A 23887-nucleotide genomic window follows, 5' to 3' on the forward strand; every position below is an offset into this window, starting at 1 on the left:
CCTTAGGAAAACAGAACAGGGTTTGGCTTTATGATCTTGCGGGACACACACCACTCTCCCAGGTGAAGGTCAGTGTTTGTTGGACCCATCCACCATCCCTCCCACCATCCCTACTTGGATTTTTGTCGCCTAAACTTTCATTCGTGTCCCGCCGCATTTCCCCCCTGACGCTGCCGAGCACCGTTAAACTAACAGCAACAGGCAGTGTATCACGCTGATGTTAAAGGACGGCTTTTTCATCAGTGTCTGACGCTGCAAGTCACTGCCTGAGCGCCAAATTTTGACGACTTCGAAGTGAGACCGGGTTGAACAAACACACTGATGCTGAAACAGCTCGACGCTGTCATTAAACACATTAACTGTTAGGTAGCATTAGCTGTGTGATGCTAACAGTTAGCCCTGTCACTGTGTCCTGGACTTCGCGCTGCCTAGGACAACTGATTGGTTTAGAGAAACGAAATCAAGCCAGCGAGCGTGGTCATATGGTGATTCGAAAACTTCAAGTGCTGACAAAGCACTGTGGAGATAGGTCAGGCTTCGCTAAACTATTTTACACTTAAACTTAATATTGGCTGCACCCCTTCACAGAGAAACGGCGGCATTTGCTGCATCCACTGTTTTTCCGGTCCACCTCAGCGCCCATTCTTTGAAATTCGCCAGATTGTTGTCGATGAGTATTGGAAGGAAAACTTTGGCTTGTCCAGAGCTTCACTCGTATGTTTGAGTGAGCTCCATCCTCCTTAAATTAAACACACATCAACAGTCATGAGATCACCAGTAGGTGTTTTGAAAAAGGTAACGTCCGCCTGTACACTTTGCTGCCTGTGACGAGAGACTGCTGAAGACAGCTAACGCCGGCGAGCAGTTGGAGTCATTTTTGCGTTCTAGTGTGGACAAAGATATTTTGTAAAACCAAGGTTGTGTGGACAGACATATTTGAAAGGAGGGGAATAATATCAGTTTTCAAAAACATCTGTACACATGTACACGGGGCCGCAGACTCTGGAAACCACTCCAACAGAGCAGGACCGAGGTATCGTTTTGACGGATCTGCTGGTCAAACCTTTCAGGTGAAAACTGTCAAACACTGTCCTGATTTTTTTTTTTTTTAACCTTTCTCTACATTGTTTTTTTTTTTGTGTGTATATGTAAGTCAGCACATCCTTCAGTAGCTGTTGAGGTTAACAGGTCAGTGGATTTAGCAGCGATTTATCTACTTCCAGAAAGTACAGAAGTGAATTTGGAGAGTTATGGTTTAGAAATGACTCGAATCAGACGACCCAATCAGATCATGCCACTGTACAGCATATTTTACAATTTGTGTAAAAATAGACACAAGGTAATGACACTAAATCACTGCTATTTAACCGTTAATTTGTCCAAACATCTGCATAAACGAGCCAATGTGGCATTCTGGTCACAGCTAATTTAAGGTAGTGGTACTCCCCTGTGCACCAATGCAGATAATTCTTTCACATAGATCATCGCTTCCTGAGACGAATGGAGGTTGAAGTGGTAAAATGAACTGAATGGGATGAATGGCTACAGATAACAGGGCACTAAGGTCAAAGTGAACCAAATGCATAAATAAACATTTTCAGCCTGTGATATGTTCTGGCCCGTCCAAATACAGAAACACGTGGGACTAAGTGACGGTACCTACAGGACCCACTGTGTGCGCTGCAGCATCACTCGTGTACCTTTGTGTCTTTGTATGAACGTCTGCCCAGATGTGTGTGACTGAGGGGACAGAGATGGACAGGCTGGGAGAGGGTTTTGGCTCGGACTCAGTTCTGCTGCAGGATCAGGTTTTCCAGCTCGTCTGCAGAGCGGAGCAGGAAGGCGGCGGACTCTCGGTATCCCGCGATGAGCTGCCGCACCGCCGTGACCTCTGGAGGGCTGAGCTGGGCTGAAGCTCCGCCACCGCCGCCACCCTGACCGTGACTGTTGGAGCTGGAGGAGGTGGAATTTGGGCCGACTGACTTCATGCTCAGATCTGTGGGACCTGTGGACACAACCATGATGCTTCAATGAAGACATACAATACAGGAGGAACACCAGGAGATGTCAAAAAAGGGCCAGATATTGGGTTGTAAAGGGCTGATTAATTTCTGGAAAACTTTCCAGGGAAGAAGCTCAGGAATATTGGAAATGGGGAAAAAAAAATAAAAAAATACAAATTGGACCTTTTTTAATAGTGAACTTATTTGGGGGAGAAGTACATATAAATGTACGTAGTCATTTGATTAAAAGTATGTCAAGGGTTGGCTCAGAAATTTGGGGAATTTTGAAGAAATTTTTTTAAATTTCCAACTTGGAACTTCAATAGTGAACTTATTTAGGGTGGAAATATGCGTAAAAATGCTTACGCTCTAAAATTTGGGAAAAACAGTTTTTAATTTTAATTCATTTTTCAATATATACTTTTTTACTTTTCAATATCTACCCTTAAATTATATATTTATTTATCTATTTTTATCTATTTTTATTTTTTAAAAGCATATTTTACATTAGTTGCACAAAGTGCTGTACTGTCAAAAAAGTGGCAAAAAGTAAAAAATAACATAAAAATAAATTTTTAAAAATGGTTATCTTATTCATACACATAAAATCTAAGTCTGACAGAGGAAAAAAAAAGAATTCAAATTCATTTCTTGAGGGTTTTTTGGAAGATGGATCTAAGGAAATGTTTTTTGTTGTTTTTTTCAGTATAATGTTGAATAAGTCTACTCATTTTTTAAACTTAAACTCCACTAGATTGTTGTTGTTTTTTTTTCCCATTTCTATTAGATGGGTTTATCATTATGTCTGCTTATGATATGGTAACAGGTTTGCCTCTATGACCAGGGGCGGAGCAGAGGGGGGGCCTCTGGGGCTCCAGCCCTGAAGGTTTTTCTGAAAAGCCCTGAATCTGTGCTGTTCCCTAAAGAAATCTAATATAATTGAGTCAATGTTCTTCTGTTGGCCCAACAGTCAGCTCAGACCAGTGAAGACCACATAATTTGGCATTATTGCTGACACTTGATTTGCAGTCAGAGCAACCCAGATTATTATAGCATGAATTTGTCTGCTTAACATTAATCTTTGAACTATATTCTAGCACAGTATAACAAAAATAGCTTTCAAGATTAGTTCAGTCAGACAACTCACGTTTTAGATGTTTGGTTCAACAGCAGAACGTAGTTAGAGTTTGGCGTCTAGACTCATTGCTCCCTGCAGATATGTTTACATGAGATATCAGGGAGTGATGATTCAATATTTCCCTCCTTAGCTGGAGCCTGCAGGTGGGTGCAGGGGTGGAGGTGGGGCTGACAGAGCGAGCAGCAGTACTAATGCAGGGCAGCAGCCACATTAACAAGGCAGAGGGAGAGCTGGGAAGACTTTGCAGCTTAAATAGACCGCCACATTTGGAGGGTGTGTTTTGTGGATGACACATGGAAAGTGACGTATGACGTGTGTATGAATCAGTGCAGCTTGAGGTGACTGTCTGAACTAGCTCGCAGGGGTCACTCCATTAATGCTGTTGACACCAAAGTCCTACCCTACCTATGTTATATAACTTAAAAATAGTAACATCAGATATTCTTTGCCTCTTTAAGCTGCAGGAGTGAAAATTAGTCATCCACTACATTTGTTGTGTTTTGGGTTAAGAGTTGCAGAACAGTTAGATACAAAATGGGATGTAGGCCCACGGGATGATTTTTTTCTTTGGTTACTATCATGTTTTCCCCAAATGATACACAGATTTTAAGGTATTCTACTGTATTATCTCAAGGGGCCTGAAAAATAGTGCAATTAGCTGCTGTAAATGGGGAAATCTCCCCAGGGGCCCAGATCTTCTACATTTGGGTTGAGCCCTGAATGTTTCAGGATCTGCCCCTGTGTATGACAACAATATACTCCCTGTATTTCTATTTTATTCCTGTTGATTTATCATTTGTTCCCATATAAGAATTGCTGTTACTATGAGTGTGTTTACATGGACATGAGTAACCTGTTCATGATCGGGTTTTTGGAGTGTCACGTTCATGTGTTTGAGCATGTTAACAGCATATTCTGTTTATGAGTAACCTGAATATGCTAGCAGACGTACTCTAAAAGTAACCAAGATGTATACAGGGAATATGAATAACTTGATTTCTTTATACTGTAAACACCATAAACCGAAAATGATCCTATATGGGATAAGCCCCATAAATGGTCATTCATGTCCATGTAATCACACTCTATGTCGGGACTAAATAACCTGGAACTAGCTAAATAAACGTCCGCACACATAGTTCGGCATCTGATGATGATGCTATAGCAGAAGTTAGGGGATCACTAAAGTCAGTGTGGTACATCATCTGGTAGAATTTAGCACCAATCATCCTGAAGATGTTGAGATATTCTACTGAAATAGATTTTAGATAGATGGTGGTGTTAAAGGAAAAGTCTCAGGGTCACCGTGGTCATTAGGATTCATCATCTTGGTACCATGAATGTCTGAACAAAACAATATGGCCGCACATTCAATAGCTGCTGTTATAACAGCCAACATACTAACATAGTCGTTCCTACAGCTATGACACTAGCATGGCTAAAATTATTCAGCAACACATTTTTCTGAGAAGTATTTTAGGTAATCCACCAGCGTCCATTCTATTCACCAATACTGTTTTAAGGTGGACACTCATGTTAAGGTGAAGAGTTAAATGAACCAACCCTCTAATAACAGGAGCTGAATATTCTTCTCTGAGCGTCATTATTTGGTTGCTATAATCTCCTCACCGTTGGTTTGTGCAGCTCCAGAGTTCTGCTGGTTGCTGCCGACCGTCCCGTATCCCCGCAGGTTGTAGTTGAGGCCTCCGTTGGTGTAGAGCTGGTCTTGGGCAAAAGCTGCGCTGGAGATGGTGAACCCTGACGGCGCCACAGAGGCCGGGTCCCTCGAGCTGGACTTGTCAGCAGAGGCAGGTTCATCCTGTGAGAAATCAGACGTCTTCAGTTTTGGGGAGAATATTGCAGTTTATTTGTGCCGTTTGGCGTTAATGATGCATAGCCATCCTAGCACATTTCCAAAATCCCTGCTGGGCAAATTCACATACACCAACTGCCAAGACATTTACCGCTTGGTAGACATCGAGCCGCATCCTCTTGGCAGCATTTCGGGTTTCGTTCTCGCAGGCAGCGGCGAGGATGTTCTCAGCCATGGCAGAGGTGAGGTGAGGAGGTGTAGGTCGTATCTGGCGGGAGGGGGCAGCGAGATTTTAGCACATTATGGATGCGAAACTCTGGATTCATTGAGATTTGTTATGTTGGATAAATATGGGCAACATTTTGACTGAGGGCACTTTGTACCTCAAAGCCGCCCTTCTTCATGCGGCGGCAGGATTTGAGGTAGGTGCGGATGCGCTTGCGGGAGCGCTCCTGGAACTCTGGGAACTGGCGGCTACAGGACTCAATGATGGCCTGGATCTTCTCCTTGGGCTGTTTGGAGATGGGCACCATGCGGTCCAGATTCTCATCCACGAACAGACGCACAAACATCTGACAGAGACAGAGCGAGAGGGGGGAGGGGAGAGAGGGGATGTAGAGCAGAAAAATGGGAGTGGGGGTGCCGGGTAGAGAGCGAGGGGGAGAGGGGTGTGAGAGTCGAAACAAAAGAGAGGGAAGGGAAGGCAGGGGATGGGGGAGCATCAGATTTAGAGAGGGAGAGGAGAAGATAAAGAGGGAGGGGGAGGTGATGAAAACAGGAGCGATGGAAATGGAATCATTGCTCATATTCAGGACAGGATTTCTACTGTTTGCTCATTCACTCATGGATGCATCTTTGCTACTGTACTCTACTTGTTAAGATCAGAAATGCACAGAGTAGTTTTCACAGGATAAACAGTGAGCATTGTGTACTCGCTCATATAGAGTTTAAATATGATATTGTAATATTTCTGAGTACACTATCTACGCTGACAGTACTGTATTCTGTCTATACTATAACAGGTAGACAGGTTACTTACATTGAAGGCTTTGAGTCTCTCAGGGTCCATACCCTCAGCGTCATTGATCTTGTCGCTGTCATCGTGGTCGTCATGATCATCATCGTCATCATCAATTATCTGTGCCCGACCAGAGGTCAAGTCCTCAGCGCTCATGCTCAGTTCAGTTTTCACAGAGTCATAGCTTCCTGAGCTGTAAGGAGGGGACTGAAAACACACACAGAAACACACAGACATAAAATTATTATAGATTACACAGACACAAGAGCTGATTTTCTAAAGGTGACACACCCCAGGTGAAAACATGTGGGCTGTTTTGCTTTCATAACATGTCTTTATTCAGACCAGTGTAAAGAAAACATCAAAAATACACATATTGATGTTTGTTTTATAATATATATTTTGTAATTCCTAAACATCACAAAAGTTGATAAAAAATAATTGTCTTAATATAAGGAATCAACTGGGGAAATTTCTTGGATGTCTTTTAGTTCAAATGTTTGCCCTGTTCACCTGTAGTCTTATTTTTAGTGTAAAAATGTTTTTAATTTTACAATACATAAATGTAAAGGCCATTTTCTCAATTTTTTTCATACTCTGAGCCAGAAATGTCCACCTCAGTAGCACTCTCATTCACCAAACATGGTCATTGACCCTATTATCTGATTTATGTAGTGATTAAGAGAGAGATACAAACTTCCCTCTATAAAAACCTTTCACTGCAATATGTCCACAAAAATGAAAAATAAAAGAATTTGAAACTTGGTTTTATCCAATGTTCAGATTTTTGTTCTGAAAATAAATGAAAATCAGCACATATTTAATTCAATAATGCCTCGTTTGAATATTTAAACATGAAATAAAAAAAAAAACTTGTAATGCTTGTCAATGTCAGTAATCAACTGGGGAAGTTTTATGCTGATAACTGCTAGGTAAAATTTTTACCATATTCACCCACTGAGTCTTATTTTTGATCTAAAAATGTATGAAAATTAATACTACATATAATTTTCTCAATTAGTTTTTCCCTCATACTCTGAGCCAAAAATGTCCACCTCAGTAGTGCTTACTTACACCAAACTTTCCAGTTTTAATTCCTGTCTAGATTCTGAAGGTTTTTATTTATCTATTTATTTGTTTATTCATTTAACCAGGAAGTCCCATCGTGACTGAAATCTCTTTTACAAGAGACCTGGCCGAGGTAGCAGCCAATCAAACACATTAAAATGCAATAAATACAACATATAAAACAAACATCCACAATAAAACAACAACTAATCAAACATAGTGGCCTCTCAAGAAAAAAAAGCACATGTCTCTGTCACCACATTCTTTATAATTCTTTGCTGAGGGGTTTGTTTATGTAACATTTACAGTAACAGTCCTAATAGTATGGCGAAAATGGATTTTTTTGTTTATAGCTGTTGACAGTTATTTTTGATTTATAGAGTCATGAACAGAGAGATCCCAAATTCCCTCTGTAAAAACTTTTGACTTGTCAACAAGTCAACAAAATCAAAAAGATTTTTGAACCTGGTTTTATCCAGTGTTCAGATGTTTGTTCTGATAATGTATGAACATCAGCACATTTCATTAGATGATGTTTCATTTGTATATTTAAACATAAACCAAACAAAAACAACTTGTAATACAATAATTAGCTGTCTTTATGTAAGTTATTGTCTGGGGAGGTTTCATGGTGATATCTGTTAGTTCAAGATATTACCCTGTTCACCTGTCTCCCCTTAACTGCTCATTGACATTAACACAGAGTCAGCTCCACATGAGACAAATGTATCTGAAGTCATGACTAATTAAGTTTTTATTCTTACCTTGTTGGTGTACTCTGTTTTGATGGGGTACTTCCTGTTGGGGTCTGCGGGGTAAGAGTTTGGCGGCGAGCTCCCAGCCGGCAGCAGTCTGTCGCTCAGGTTGACCGGTTGCTGATCCTCTGAGGAGGACGAGGGCGAGGTGGTGCTAAAGTCCAGCGGAGCGCTCAGCCCGTTCTCTGTCACCTCCCCGTATGGGGCCCCACCATCTGGGGGGTTCCCACCCACAGCCAGCACCTCCGGGGAGGTCAGGGCCGGCAGCCCGTTGGCACTGCCGCTCTCCGAGGAGTCGTCGTCTGGCAGAGGAACAGAAGACACGGAGCTGAGCTGTGCGTGTGTTTGTCATCATTTTGCTTTAATGTGAGTTTGTTTACTACAATAGGCACTATTTCTGTCCTGGGTAACAACAGAGTGGGCGTGTGAGAACAGGGGGATGGGACTTCCTGCCTTGTGTTGTACTCTCTGAAACTGTTAAGGAAGTGGGTATTGGGGTCAACTGTCAGGATAAATAAAAGTTAGGGCAAAGGGGGAAATCTTCAGTTTTAACAGAAGAGAGAAAGAGATGAGGATGAGGAGGGACTGATGGGGGAAGGGAGCCTTCACTTCCTGGTGTGTGTAAATTACAGCTTTTTAACCCAGTTTATGGCTGTGCACTGATTTCACTGTGATTTCTACATGGGTCACGTTCCCACCTATGTTCACTGTAGAAAGGATTGATTCTCCATCATAGCAGGTCCTTTCTATCATGGTGCCTAATCTGTGAAGGTTAATATCGGCCTTTGTCCTACTTCTCTAAGCCCTGAACCCTGAGAGAAAGAGAGGGGTGCGCAATGGGTCGGGGCTGCGGTGGTGTCCCACCCCCTGTAAGGATGGATTTATCTGGATTAGTCCACTAAGAACGAGGCAAGCTGTTTCCTGTGTAACAATCTGTACCTTCCAATCATATACCTCCAGATGCAACTAAAACAATAAAACAAACTGTGGACACAGATACACTGTCCTGGTTGTTGTTGGCATGTGTTTGTCTTACCTTCCTCCTCTTTAATGGGAGCTGCTGGGTTGCTGACTCTCTCTCCGTTGGTTGGACTGGGCTCAGGCACTGGAGGCTGCTCAGCTGCGACCCATGTGGTCTCAACGCCGTTCATGTCCTCGCTGCTCACCGAACTGTCATCCTGAAGGGAGAGAGAAAGGAAGAGACCATGAGGCGGGGAAAGGAAGCTTGGCTGTGAAGAGGGAGTCGTGTCAGGATGGAGATCCTTTTGACAAACTTCCAAGTTTCCCATTTTGTCCTGTAGAGATTAAAAAGGGAGAAGAAGAAGAAACTCTTCCATCACAGGTTCAAATCTACAATTTATCCAGTCACAAAGGGCCTCAAGTGGACTTTCTGCAGACTTCCAGAGAGTCTGCTTGGGGTGCAGACTTCAGAGAGTAAATTGCCCACAATTCATTGCAATATGGAAGTGACGAAGCTGACTAAAAAATCAAAACTTATATATATGTGAAACAGTTACTGTAGCCTATTAAAACAGTACTTGAATCATGTAGGCCAGAAATAATATTCAACATCATGATACAGAAAAATGTAGAAATAGGCTGTAGAGGGAATGAAAATGCATTGTATTATTGGAGCCTACCCAAAAGTTTGCACAGTGTAATGCCAAATATATAGGCTAGAAAGCAGTATGTACAGTACAGTTGTACAGCCTCAGTCTGCAAGTCCAGAGGGTGGACATTTGGATCCAGCCATGGTCACTTCTGGCTCCAAAAACCCAAGATTGCGACGGCTGTAATGCTGAACTCAAAGCTTTAAAACTGGAGTCCACCAAGTTGGCACCACCCTGGTTCCCTTGTCAAAAAGCCAATGGGATTTCTCCATTGGCTTTTTTTTTGTTGTTGTTGTTTTTTTGTGGTCATTTTGAATCTCTATCTGGTTGGTATGTGTTCATTTGAGTGACATTTTGCAGGTGAAGGCCAGGGCAACCCCCCAAAAGAACACATTGGGCCCCTGTGCCTGTGCCCGATAGGCCTGTTCAGTAATCCTTCCAAACAAATAAATACCACTTTTATGAATTTCAAAGCGTAAACGCAATCGCCCAAAGTAAAAATCTAATGTCAGGCTATAAACAAACTCAACCTCCTGACACCACATGACTTTAATGTCGCCACCACAATGAGCCATGTTCGGTGTGATGACGTTCCGTAGTCTCATTTAGCCACTTGTTACTTGTCTTTTTTAAGACCCATAAATAAATAATTCAGGAGTGGGGTATGTACTCATGTATTTTATGTCATAAAACAAAACATGAAAATCACTTATGCCTAGATTTGACCTGTGGAGTTTTTCCCTCATCACTGACATGACATACACTGCTCACTGAAATAGCTTCAGACAGGAATCTCTTAGAGGCCAGTATGGACCGGAGCAACAGTTACTGCAAAGAGGCTTTCAATGCACATTTGTGACATTTTCCTGATAAGTCTTGATAAAATGTGCTGAAGTCTGATTCAGAAAAAAGCAGGAGGCTCCCTGTTAAGTAATATGTTTCTTGGAGCGCTGCTATTTTTAACTCTGTTACGTAGAGACCCTAAAGATGCTTGTTGTAGCGCAACACGAATATGAGTAAACCATGAGGATTAGCCAAGGAGAGCGGAATAATCTCAAACTATTCAAAGGCTGTCCCGAGCTTCGGCTCCAAACTACAGGCATTATATCATCTGCTAACAGCCATGAGCATATCTCTGAGCGACCCAGGCCACTTCCTGTTAACATACATGATGACTTCTCTCTGGCCTTTGTGCTCACCGTCATGTATCAGCTGGCAGAGAGGGGAGCAAAGCTACGACTGTGTGATGGGAACAGAGCGGAAATATCATCTCGCCATCTCATTCCCGCCACACGAGCACACAAATAGGCCTAAACTCTTGGGAATATGCATCCGTCCCTCTGAAAGGGGGTTTGAGGAGGACCAAAATGCTCAGTGACGGCTCCATTAGGTACCAAGTGAGCAGTGTAGCATTAAAGAGAGCGATGGAGACACGAGAGGGAGAGAGGCTCTAATTACACAGCTTCTAAGTAGTCGGGAACGTAGCATCATTAATGCTTTAGTGTATAATTCATAAAGTCTGGGGATTTACTTTTAAGACCAAGACCCAAAAGAGTTTTACAAAGAGATAAGCTGGAGCATTTAACTCACTACACGTTACTTGAATAAACTTTATTGTCTTATCAATCAAGACAACAAACATATGTCTCCAGAAGTTGATATGACTTATGGTATAATAACGTTTTCGTAAAGAGATAAAATAATTAGTTGGTCAACAAAAAAATATATATTATTTTGATCATCTCTGAACAGTTTGGGTCATAAAAACATTCAGTGGTTCATGCTTCTCAGTTATGAGGATCTGCTGCGTTTCTTCTTCTCAGTAGATTTCATTTTAACATTGGTGGGGACACACATGAGGTTGGGGGTCTTCTGCTAGGAAACACTGAGTGCTGAACACAATTTCCTTCATTCTGGTGAATTTGTATGCACCAGTTTTTGTCTGTCCTGCATCAGTTTGTGCTGGAAAGGTCTTTAATACTATCAAAAAGAAAGTCCTCACCTACTTTCTTGTACTGGGGGGGACTAACCCCTGCGTCCCCCTCAAAATCTACGCCTATGCTTGTGTGTGATAGTAAACTAAATACTTTTTGATTTTAGACTGTTGTACTGGAAAAAAACAAGCAATCTGGAGATGCTACTGTGGAATTTAGGGAACTCTGGTCAGCATTTTCACAAGTTTCACAAGTCATCGGTTTCAGAGTCTGGTTTTGATGTGGTGTTTATAACTAAGTCTGTATCTATTCAAAGTGGTCGAATGGAGGGGCATCCGCATCAGATTAAGGTTCACTGCCAAATAGACAGTGGTGGATCTTCCTATTTCCTTTTTTAGATAAAAATAAAAAAATAATGGACATAATGGATAAAAACATAAAACATAATGGATAAATTGGAGAGGAGTGTGTGTGCAGAGCATCGGAGTAAGAGAAAATGAAAATAGAAAAGACATTCTGGGTGCAACACAAAAAAAGAAACACATTTGCAAATTTATACAATTTTTTATTGTTTTTTTTTTTGTTGGTATTATTTGTTAGCTAAATTGTTAATTTGTGTTGATATAATTTAATTTAATTTAATTTAATTTAATTTAATTATTTTATTTTATTTTATTCATTTTTCGGTGGGGGGTGAGTTGCCAGGTGAAACTTGCCTAGGGCGCTGAATGTCTAAGGTCCAGCACCGCAAGTAAGTTTTCACTTACAAGGTATTTGCCTTGGTGTTTTGGTGCATACAATAAATGTTCAATGAACCAATCAAGGGGAAATACTGTAAAACTTCAATTAATAGCCCGGCTATTTGCTTAAATCACTGAAATCAGCAGGCCTATATTTGGGACAGGCCTTTAATTCCTTCCACACAAAACTGTTGCTCAGCAAAGATCAGGAGATATAATCAAATTGTTTATTTAAACCAGTATGAAACCAATATTCATTTGGTCTAGCTCCAACAGACAGAGCATCAGAGAGAGAGAGTTACATCACTTGAGGATTTTGGCACCTGGCAAAAAATAATTTCCACAACTTGAATACATTTTTTTGAAAAACCCTTTTGATTCTTTTGATCTGAGGACCCTTATGGACTAAAAGAATATGAATAACTTACAAGGTAATCAAGTAATGGACACATAATTTGAGGTAGCCAACAACCCCCTTTTATACATCTGAAGGACCTCCATAGAAAACAATGAACTGCTTGGCAACCAGACTAGGCATCTAATTGAGACAGGCCTTTATTTGTCAAAATGTGTAGCCACACCGGGCTAGTAGAAGGGACTGGGCTTTTAATTGAAGTTTTACGGTAAAAATAAAGGCAAAGTACTGCAACAGTTAGGAACATGAATATACAATAGAAAAACTACAATAAAAATATGAAAAAGAAACCTTAAAATACTATATAATAGAAATATGTGTAATACCTCTGTCTCAGGATGAGAGAGTTGAACACTTTTGTTGAGTAAAATATTAAACAGTGAGAGTGTTTGGTATCTGAGGCACGTTTTGTCTCCATATGTAGTTTGTTTCTTTACTGTACCATAACAATCAGCAAAGTTCTGCAGAACAACATGCAAACAGTTTGCAGCAGACTGAACACACACTCGCAGACTCTCCGCTGATCTGCTTTTGTCAACAGAACAAACCTGCTGCAGTTTGAACCAACTGCTGCTCTGAACTGTTGTGCGACGCAGCGCAGCAGAAATATGGAACAAATCACTACAAGTCTCCTACAGCAGTTGAAACAGCCCTCTGTGATGGTTAATTATTAAATTATTGGCCCGGCTCATTCTCAGTCTGCACACAGATGTGACCAACACTCTGAGCATTTGTTAATTTGTACTCACCCGCAAATCACAGTCTGGGTCATTGTTCCGGATAATCCTAATTATGCGTGAGTGAGGTTCTACATTATCATCATCAAGTAGCGCTCCCTGCACTTCAGTGACAGTGGTTTCTGAGTGTTTCTGTCACAGCCACACATGGGGAGGGGCCTCACACGTGACGTCAGAGGGCTTACTAATCCTCATTTCACACTGAGCTCCTCCTCCCAGCAGGGGCACCGCTCTCATTGTTCAGGAGTGAATTAAAAGTTAAGAAGAAGCATGTTTTATTCTGCCTGCACAGAGTGTTTCTGCTCACAGCCTCCATGAGAAGGAACAGAATACAAACCAGATGATGTGTTTAGTCAATACAAACACAATTATAGTGAAATGGAGACGTTTTTTTTTAATTAATCCCTCAGGACACCTTATATCTGTTCCCACGCTTCACAAACATGCAGTAAAGAGGCACTCACCCTTTCAGTGGCAGTCATGCACTGCAGCTTCATCTGTTTCAGGTAGGTGGCAGTAAGAGGCATGTTGTAATCAATGAGGTCCGGGACCAGGGAGGTGGGTCGGTCATTTTCTGACAAAGACAGCACAAAAACCACACAAATTATGAACAAATAAAAAACACTTATTATAGGTACAGTGTGCAGGATTTAGGGGCACCTATTGGCAGAGATAGTTTATAATATTCATAACTATATTTTCATTAAATCACCTGAAACTAAGAATCATTGTGTTTTCGTTACCTTAGAAACAGCCATTTATATCTAGATAGGGAGCAGCTCCTCGTCTATGAAGATCGACGTGTTGCACCGCCATATTTCTACAGTAGCCCAGAACGGAAAAACCATACACTCGCTCTGGATAGGGACATTCACATTTTTGCATTTTGTGTTTTTGTGTCAGCCACCATGGTTCTCCTACACGCTGGGAACATGAGAGAAATTTCTGCAACCTAAGTGCCACTAAATCCTTCACACTGGAGCTTTACATCACTGGTTCCAAACTGGTGGGTCACGGTCCAAAAGTGGGTCACGGATCCATTCTGAATGGACCACAAGTGACTCACAAAGATGTCAAGTTTGTAAAAAACACTTTATTTTTAAGTACAGTGAATTTCTGGCACAGAGAGTCTACTTTGAAGTGTCGTTTCCTGCTGTAGAGTGAGTGACTAATGGACAGCTACTTGACAGAGACAGCAAACTAGCTCGACGACATGGCCAAACACAAGTATGATGCTGAATGTATTAAACTGTGTGGACATTGAACTAATGGCTAAGGAGAAATGTGGACCTGTGGGGAACCACTGATTTATACAATGCTGATTTAAAGGCCCAGTATTCTGCTCATTTTCAGGTTTGTACTTGTATTTAGTGTTTCTACCAGAACATGTTTACACGCTTTAATGCTCAAAAAAACACATTATTTTTCTTCAACTGACTGCCTGAATATACCTGTACTCACTCTGTGTCTGAAATAAATCTAATAAATATAGTATCAACTTTTATTTGGCACAAAATTTTGGGCTAAATCAGCGGATCAGACATGAACTTCCTGTTTTTTTTAGAGCATGGTGTACACCTCTTCGTCAACCACACAAAATCACCTGCATAATTTAAATAGGCACCATTAAAGGTAAGCTAAATTAGCTGTGACCACTTCCTGTTTGAAGTACAGTCATTGATGTTCACACAACTATCACTAGATTACTTTGACACTGAAGAAAACTAATAAATAGATATAGATTTTTGTCACCATTCTCAGACAAGTTCTCAAGTTCTGGTATTTGTGGACATTTATTTGGGATAATAATCACAGATATTAGATCCTCTGAAAGTGTTTAAGTCACAATTAATCGAAAATATGTAGATAATGTCTGTGTGCTTGGAAATGACTAAATTATGACTCAGAGAAGGAAAGCCAGTTTTGGAGTAAACTGTGTGCCAAATCAGCCGGCCAGACTGCAATAATAAACTTCCTGTTTTTGTCATGGACCAGCATGCACCTGTCCATCAACCATGCAAAATAGCTGCTGTAATTTTAGTTGGCACCATTAAAGAATGTCAAATTAGCTGTTACCACTTCCTGTTTGAAGTGTACTCATGGATATACCGACTGTCACTGTAATACTTTGATACTGAAGAAAAATGTGATGATTCTTTGGCAAGTTCTGGAGTTATATGGTATGTCTTTGTCTTTGCCTTCTCAAACAGATTTATGGACATTTATTTATGATGGACATCACAGATAATGATATCCTTGGAAGTGTTTAATTGACACCGAATCCAAAAATATGTCTATCATGTCTGTGTGCTTGGAACTGACTGAGTTATGACTCAGAGAAGTTGTGCCATTCTGGGTGCAAATTTTGGGCCAAAGCAGCCGGCCAGACTGCAATAACAAACTTCCTGTTGTTTTTTTAGAGCACCAGCACGCACCTGTCCATCAACCATTAACCATTAAAAGTATGCAGAATTAGCTGTTACCACTTCCTGTTTGCAATGCACTCACGGATATACACACAACTATCACTGGAATACTGTGATACTGAAAAAACGCGTAAAATCGTGATGATTTTCCGTCACGCTCTGGCATTATTTCTTCTTTCATTTCTATTTATAAACATGTATTCGCGATGGTCATTGAAGATAATGACATCCTCAGAAAGTGTGTGAGTCACACTGAATCCAAAAATATGTCTATCATGTCTGTGTGTTTGGAATTAATGAGTTATTGTGACTCAGAAGGGATGCCAATTTCAGCGTAAATTTTGGGCCAAATCGATTGGCCAGACTGTGATAATTAACTTCCTTGTTTTTTTTAGAACACTGGTATGCATCTGTCCATCAACCACACAAAAGCTGCCCCCATACTTTTAATTAGCACCATTAAAGTACGCCGAAATAGCTGTGACCACTTCCTGTTTGAGATGTACTAATGGATATAAACACAACTATCACTGGATTACTTTAATATTCTGAGGTAATGATATGGGAAAGTGTGTAAGTCACACTTTAATCCTAATAATTGTAGATAATGTCTGTGTGTTAAGATGTGACTGAGTCATTATGAGTCAGAAAGGATGCCATTTTTGCCGCAAATTTTCGGCCAGATCTGCTGGCCAGACTGCAATAACAAACTTCCTGTTTGTTTTTTAGACTACCAGCATAGACCTGTCCATCAACCATGCAAAATTGCCGAATTTGCTGTGACCACTTCCTGTTTGAGATGTACTCATGGACTATCACTGGAATACTTTGACACTGAAGAAAACTTAAAACTGTGACAATTCTCAGGCAAGTTCTGGAGTTATATCCTCCTGAGTCCCCGTGTCCTTATTTGAGGACATTATATTTTGGGTTTACTTGACCTTATACTTAATTCTACTTGACTTAGACCTGTTGTTCTCATTTGTGGACAGTTTTGTGCCATCTAGTGGCAGTAAGAGCACAATACACTAATCCATCTAAAAACAAGATGGCAGCCATCTCAATCAAGTCAGTCTACAACCGACCTGACACAAACGTGGACAAGATCCAAAACCTGATCACATTTTATGATTGAAACTAATGTTTGTAGTTTGCTACGGCAACAAATTTCACCAATTTTAGCAACAGTAACAAACTAAGACACTGTTCATTAGAAAGTACTCGTTTGAAGACATTAAGACACTGTTCATTAGAAAGTACTCGTTTGAAGACATAAGGAATTTATCATCAGCTCGTTGACGGACATTGGGACTTAATTATCATTGACAGTGTTTAGTTTTTTCATACTTATCAGGTCCTACTGACTAACTAGAAGAAATTAAAAATGCATACCAAACAAAAGCTCAGGTCTCAGGAGGATAAGGGACGTCATTTTTCTTTGACTTACTAACAGATTTATGGCCATTTATCAGTGATAGACTTCAGGGATATTACACCCTCTGAAAATGTTTAAGTCACACTGAATCCAAAAAGTATGCTGATCATGTCTGTGTGTTTGGAACTGACTGAAGTATGACTCAGATGGGTGCCATTTTTGGCGCAAACTGTGGACCAAATCAGCGGTCCAGACTTCCTGTTGTTGTTTTTTTAGAGCACGGCGTGCAGCTGTCCATCAACCATGCCTACAAATTCTTTGAATGAGGTAGATTTGCTGCACTATCCTGCAAAAAGGTTGAAACCGATGGAGTAACCTCTGCTGTTTGTACCACCTGAACCCAAACAAAGTGGCTGTGAGCTGTCTGCAGTCTCCACACCGGCCACTGGAGGGACTCTGTGATCGGTTTGGTGGGTCTATACAATCCCAGAGATGTGGTCCTCTTGGGTCTTTGTTACAGCATGTCGGTGATGGATACATATACAACATGTTTTATTAATGAAGGCTCAGTGTCGAAACTCTTCCAAGTATAAACAGCTAAGATCACATCAGCTGATATCTAGTGTCTGACAGGACAATGGAGAACTCAGCTCTATCTGATACATCAAATCAACATTTCTATGAATCTTAAAATGAAATTATTGCAGAAAATCCCACAGCGAGAGGATTGATTGGTTTCTATAATCCTAGCATGCATTGCAACACAGCAATTAAACCTTTTCCATGTCACAGGATCTGAGCATTATCCACTCTTAAAGGTTGATCTAAAAAAATCAGTTAATGATGTCTCTAGAATTAGCCAGCCTCTCCACGGGTCAGATGTGTGCTGTTACCTTTGAACTCTGCAGTGCTGGGGTTGATGTGCATCCTCTTCTGACACTCTCCACAGCTCATTAGGAACCGAGTCACCGCCTCTCTGGGCAGGAAGGCGTAGGTCTCTGCTATCTGTGCCGGGGGAGTGAGCAGAGGAGACTGGGTTACGGAAACAAAAATGGCAGCGGTTACGGCTCAGGCTGTGAACTCAGAATGTGTGTGTGCAGGTGTTTTTTTGTACGGTGCATGTGTGAAAGTTTGGGGTCAGTGATTATGTGTTATCTGGATGTGGCATGAGGAGGAATCCTCCCTCCAGGCGATCTCGCTGCCTTCAAACGGCCTAATTCCAGCTGTACGCATTTCTGCTGTGATGCTCTAAAACACGAGTGGTGCTCATCATCCTCCTCTTCCTGCTCTCTCAGGTGCAGTCGACTCGTATCTCCACCTCTTTCTCATGCTCAGCCTTCCTTCTCTGTTTGTCTCCGCTGCTATGCCACCCTCCCCTCCTCGCCCCCTCTGGCGTTTCCCTGTAAAATGCGACCTTCACGTGACCATGGAGAGGCAGCAGGGGTGCCCACCCCCACCGGCCCGCCATCACCACTGCCACAGCTCCCCATCCCCTTTGCACCCCCTCAACCCACCCCACCCCTCATGGCCCCTTGAGGCAGCTGAGAGGGAAAGGCCACCCAGAGGAGCGTGCACCTCCCAGAAGGCCACAGTGACAGTTCCATATTATGCCCTGCCCCAGTGATGCTGCCTCCTCAAAAGGGTACACTCTATGAGACGTGACAGGACCTCTCTACAGGGCAGGAGGACGTGGCTCTATGATTTTTTTTTCTCCCATCCTGCGGGGTGGGGGGTACCAGAGTCCTGCTAAACCCCCCTCACCAACGCAGCACTAAAGCTACATACAAAGCCCCTGTCAGGACACCACACCCGACCCGAGACCAAACCTCACTTGGTTTGTAAACTCATATTCTGCCTTTGTTCCTGCGACATCCATCATGTGACAATGAAACTCCTGTGCACCATCAGTACTTTGTTTTACTGGTAAAGGTGGTTATTGGTTCCCTTGGTAACTCCTGATGCTAGACATTATACATGATGTCGCCAGAGCGAAGGAGTACAGCCTTTTGTCTTTCACAGAAATAAATATTCCCACCGGTCTCCAGGTGTTGAACATTTAGTCAGGAGCGACTGGAAATTTTGGCCTCCTAAAAGAAAACTGGGCCCATTTCTTAAAATGAAAAAACCCTACTGTTTTTTTTTTTTGTTTTTTTTTACCTCACTCCAGCTGTGGACACAAAGGAACAAGCAATGGTGTCTGCATGCTGTAAAATGCACACGTAACACACTGTTATGTGTATTATGTGTTTTTATGATTTTATGGTGTATGCTTTTCATTTGTTCTGGACTATTGTTGTGAAGCAGCAATACTTGTGCAGCTCCTGAGCCCAACAGTGTCCCAAGAGTGTTAATTGTCCCAACAGGCACAATAAAGTGTATCGTATCATATTGCAAGGCATTTGTCAGACCGCTTATCCTGCTGAGGGTACCTGGTTGGATTCACTCACCGCTTTGTAGGTCTTCTTCTGGCCTGCATGTTTGGGTGCTCTCCCGGGGTCGGCGCCCATCTCCACATGCATGGCATAGATGATGTCGAAGAAGTCTTCTACCACAGCTACACGCTTCAGGGAGGAGTTGTCTTGGGCCGAATTCCCATCTGAACACTGAAACACAGACAGAGATTGGGGTAAGGTTTCATGTCCCGTCTCACAGAGATTTATCAGTGGTTCCCAATTGGCGGGTCATAGTCCAAAGTGGGTTACGGGCCCATTCTGAATGGACCGCAAGTGACTCACAAACACGTCAAGTTTGCTGGAAATTTAAGTACTTCAAAATAAAGTGGTTTATTTAACACAGAGCTTTTATTTTGAAGTGCTGTTTTCCGCTGTAGAGTCAGTGACTAACTGACAGCTGTTTGACAGAGACAGCAAATTAGCTCAACACCGTGGCCAAACACAAGTATGACGCTGAATGTTTTAGGCTGTGGGACCTTGAACTAATGACTAAAGAGAAATCTGGACACTGGGACTGGACCAGTTGGGAAACACTAGTCTGTTAAAGCTGCAAATGGAGCTTCCTGCATCCATGAGCAGGATCTTTAGGGCACATGAGTCGTGTGGTTACAGTCACTCACACACCCTGCACAAGGTGTCCTAACCCGAAACAACCTGCTTTGTTTTGTCCATAAATCAGCCTGTCTTTATGTTTCCCTCCCAGCTGGAGAAGTCTGGGCCCGGCCAGGTCGGCAGCCATCACCTCATCTCTGCAATGTTTAAAAATAACACCACCGACACTGTACAAGACCAACAGTCCCTCCTACTACCACCTCTGGCAGCCATCCTGCCTCCCGTACTGCTGACCCTGTCGCCATAGAAACTGCCACTGATTTCTCTCGGGCAGGTGTGCTGGGCAAAGGGTCATGTGACACACCATAGAAGTGGGATCGCCAGGACAACGGCCTCCATCCGCAGCACCACATGGGGCTTTCCTCTCCTTTCTGCCTCCATCTTTTTTTTTTTTTTTCTCTCCAAGTAACTCTCTCATCCCCTCCTTAACAAACACTTTGCATTTTCCACCAGATCTTATCTTAATATTTCTGCACCTGCTGATATTTTTAAAGTGCCCCAGCAAGCATGAAATGAACACAAAAAGGATTTGGGCATTTAATTAGTTTTTTTTCATGAGTCCGGCTCTTTCACGCAGATGTGAGACAAGCGCTGACATTTTCTGGAGATTGGGTTCTAGCTGGGGAGTGATCTTTTCTTGTTTGAGTGAGAGGAGGGTCCGGAGTTCAAAAAGTTGTCCCCCCGGCATTGAGGAATCACACTTTTGTCCCCCTCCTCTTCTTGACATTTCTGCACAGTTCCTGGGATCTGACATTTCATTTTCTCGTTTTTCCCCCAACTGCGTCCTCGCTCCTGCCTCCACGTCTTCATCCCCTACCTTTCCGTCCCGTCTCTCTTTCTTTCTTTCTTTCTTTCTTTCTTTCTCTCTCCCCCCTCCTCCTCCTCCTCCTCCTCCTTCTTGCTCCTGCTCTCCCAAGTGCGAGGTAATGATCGTTGCCATGGCAACTAAAACCAGCTCACAGAGCGGGTTTGTTTTAATCCGGCCCTCTCTCCCTTTCTCTCCCTCTCTCTGTCGAGCCACTCTCCCCTGTCAGCACGGGCTAAATGTAATGATAATAAATGAAATAATAGCGATCCTCCACCTCATCATCACAGCTGTAATCTGTCGCACTTGGAGGTATCATCATCATTCCCCTGGTGACATCACCACCACCGCCACCGCTGCCGCTACCACTGCTGCTGCTGCTGCTGCTGCTGCTTCTTGGGACAATGGTGTCAGGTCCATTCACGCTGGATTTAGATAATCTCATACAACTGTGGGGTGTGCATTGCACCCACACCGCTGCTGCTGCATCCTCCACTGAATTCTACCCCAACAAAATATCCAACATACAAGCTCAGGATATTCAGCTGGGAATGTATTCTCTGAGCTGAAAAACACACACATACAGAATATTGCAGCCTGCCAGTGTAAGACCTGGTGGGAAGTAGGGCTGGATATCGGAACTCAATGCCTTCAAGGTGTCGACTGAAACAACACAGTACCAAGTGGTATTGAAACTTCTCCAGTCAAACGATACCTGTATACGATCATTTTTTTTACCCAGATCTAGAAAGAAATGGCTGTTTGTATGGATTTGCTTGCGGGAAATCATCGCAAGCATTCTTCCATTTACTGCATCCTGAGATTTACCCACAACTCATGCAGTCTGTGGTGTGGTGAAGTCCAAGCAGCAACCTCCAGAGCTGAAAAATGAAGCCACAAACTGCAGTTCTTTGAACAGCCACTTGAGGCTGGCTCTAGAGGCCAGTCAGTCCCCATAGACTTCCCATGTTAAAATGCCCAACCTCACAGCAGAAATAAACATGTTTACAGCCTGGTACAAAAACAGTTTTGGTCTCTGTAATTAATCTCAACATTCATGACAACTGTACAGGAGGTGGATTTTCTAATAACTCATCAATCTACACTTTGTAAGTCTTAAACTCTTTGCTCCTCCACAGCTCCACCCTCTCACCCTTGTATGGTTACTTCTGGCTCTAACAAACCAACATGGTGACGACAGAAATGCTAATCTTACGACTCCAAAACACGAGTCGACAAAACAATATGGTGGCTATGTCCATTATTTTATACAGTCTATGCACAGTGTATTTGAAGGAGTTGGCAGTTCAGTGTGCTGAGATGCCACCAAAATGTTTGAAAGTAATTAAAATAGTGAACTTGAATGCTTCCATTCACATGATGTGTATTGAATGAAGTGTTCTGTTGGTATCAGTATCACTTTATGGGTACTGGTATCGTAGTAGGTGGTGTGAATCTAATGCCAATATTTGAAATGCTTTTGTGTAGGGAAACTGAACATTATTAATCACTGCATTGATAAAATGTCAGAATATCCTGAAAAATGGCGGTTCATAACTTCCCAGAGCCCAAAGTGACGTCTTCAGATATCTTACTCTATCTGGTCAACAGTCCAAAATCACCAAATACTCAGTTTACTGTCATATATGACAAAGAAAAGCAGCAAGGCTTCACATTTGAGAAGCAAGAACCAGAAAATATTTGTAATTTTTTGTGGAAAAAAAATGGCTGAAATGTTTCATTATTGATTAATAGGATATAAAGTGCCCATCACAATTTCCTGAAGCCCAAGGTGACATCTTAAAATGTTTTTATTTGACGAACAGTCAAACATGCAGATATTCAGTTTACCAGTGGTAGATCTTATAATGGGTGACAAATAGCACCTAGGGTGCTGCGCAGAGTGGGTGGTTGCCAAAATCCCTTCAAAAAAAAAAAAAAAAAAAAAAAAATCCAAAATTTGAAAAAGATTTAACATAAGGGAAAAACGATCCAAGAGTCCGGTCTCACTCTGAAGTTGTCGAAATCCGGCGCTTGGGCAGTGACTTACGGCGTCAGACACTGACGAGAAAAGCCTTCCTTTAACATTGGCATGATACATGGTCGGTCGCCGTTATAGTTTAACGGCGCTCTGCGGCGTCAGGGGACACACGCTGGGACAAGAACAAAAGTTAAGGCGGCGAAAGTCTGAGTATGGTGGGTGGGTCCAACAAACACTGACTTTCACCCAGGAGAGCGGTGTTCATGTCCTGTGAGATTCTAAAGCCAAACTCTGTTCCTTTGTTGCCAAAACCTTCCCATGTATGTTAGTTGTTGGAGGTAAAAAAAAATTGCATTGTTTAACTGAAGTGCGTTTACTTTGAAAGAGACTGTATGATTACAGCGGAAGCTATAGGAAGCTTTCCAAGGGCACCAAATCTGTTTGGTGCAGCTCTGCAGTTTACAACACATAGAAGAAGCACATTTAAGACGCTGGAGCTGAGGAATGTTTGCATTTTTGCTTGAAAACTATCTCCAATGATTGATCGATTATCAGAATAGTTGCTGATTATTTTACAAATCAATGAACTGACTTATCGTTGCAGCTCTATTTGTTAAATGTGTAGCCGAGTGCCTACTGCTACTCCCCAACTTACAGGGGAGACTGCTTCTCTTTCACCGGCCACCACACCTGTCCTGCTACCTGAAGGCCATCTCGGGCCCCTCAGCTTCAATAAGCTCTTACGTCTCCAAACACAAGTCAACAGGGAGTTAAACATTCACCTCTAAACATGACGTGCTTTGAGTGTGTGTGTGTATTCGTGAGCGCCGTGTGTGTTTAAGTGCAGCACATGTCTACCGGGCAAAGCTTGTAGCCGAAGCATCTCAGAGGAGAACAGCTGTTGAACAGCGCTGTAGATATTTGGTCTCATCAGCAGCAGCACGCCGCTTTTTAAAGAGCAAAGGAGACATGTCAGCATCCCTAATCGCCAACAACACCGCAAA

At 42.3% G+C, this 23887-nt stretch overlaps 1 protein-coding gene across 1 annotated transcript in view; it reads right to left on the reverse strand.

The window, feature by feature from the left end:
• Positions 1 to 1787: 1787 nt before the first annotated feature.
• Positions 1788 to 23887, reverse strand: part of nol4la (nucleolar protein 4-like a) — a 29368-nt gene continuing 7268 nt past the window's right edge. Inside the window, exons 2-11 of the mRNA XM_050063996.1 lie at positions 19480 to 19635; positions 17926 to 18037; positions 13696 to 13805; positions 8832 to 8973; positions 7805 to 8097; positions 5994 to 6179; positions 5338 to 5526; positions 5106 to 5222; positions 4771 to 4960; positions 1788 to 2005 (exon numbers count right to left, since the gene is read on the reverse strand). Coding sequence (XP_049919953.1) covers positions 1788 to 2005; positions 4771 to 4960; positions 5106 to 5222; positions 5338 to 5526; positions 5994 to 6179; positions 7805 to 8097; positions 8832 to 8973; positions 13696 to 13805; positions 17926 to 18037; positions 19480 to 19635 — 1713 coding nt within the window. The remainder of the gene's footprint in view (positions 2006 to 4770; positions 4961 to 5105; positions 5223 to 5337; positions 5527 to 5993; positions 6180 to 7804; positions 8098 to 8831; positions 8974 to 13695; positions 13806 to 17925; positions 18038 to 19479; positions 19636 to 23887) is intronic.

Source organism: Epinephelus moara, chromosome 16 (genome assembly GCF_006386435.1).
Source record: "Epinephelus moara isolate mb chromosome 16, YSFRI_EMoa_1.0, whole genome shotgun sequence".
NCBI lineage: Eukaryota > Metazoa > Chordata > Actinopteri > Perciformes > Serranidae > Epinephelus > Epinephelus moara.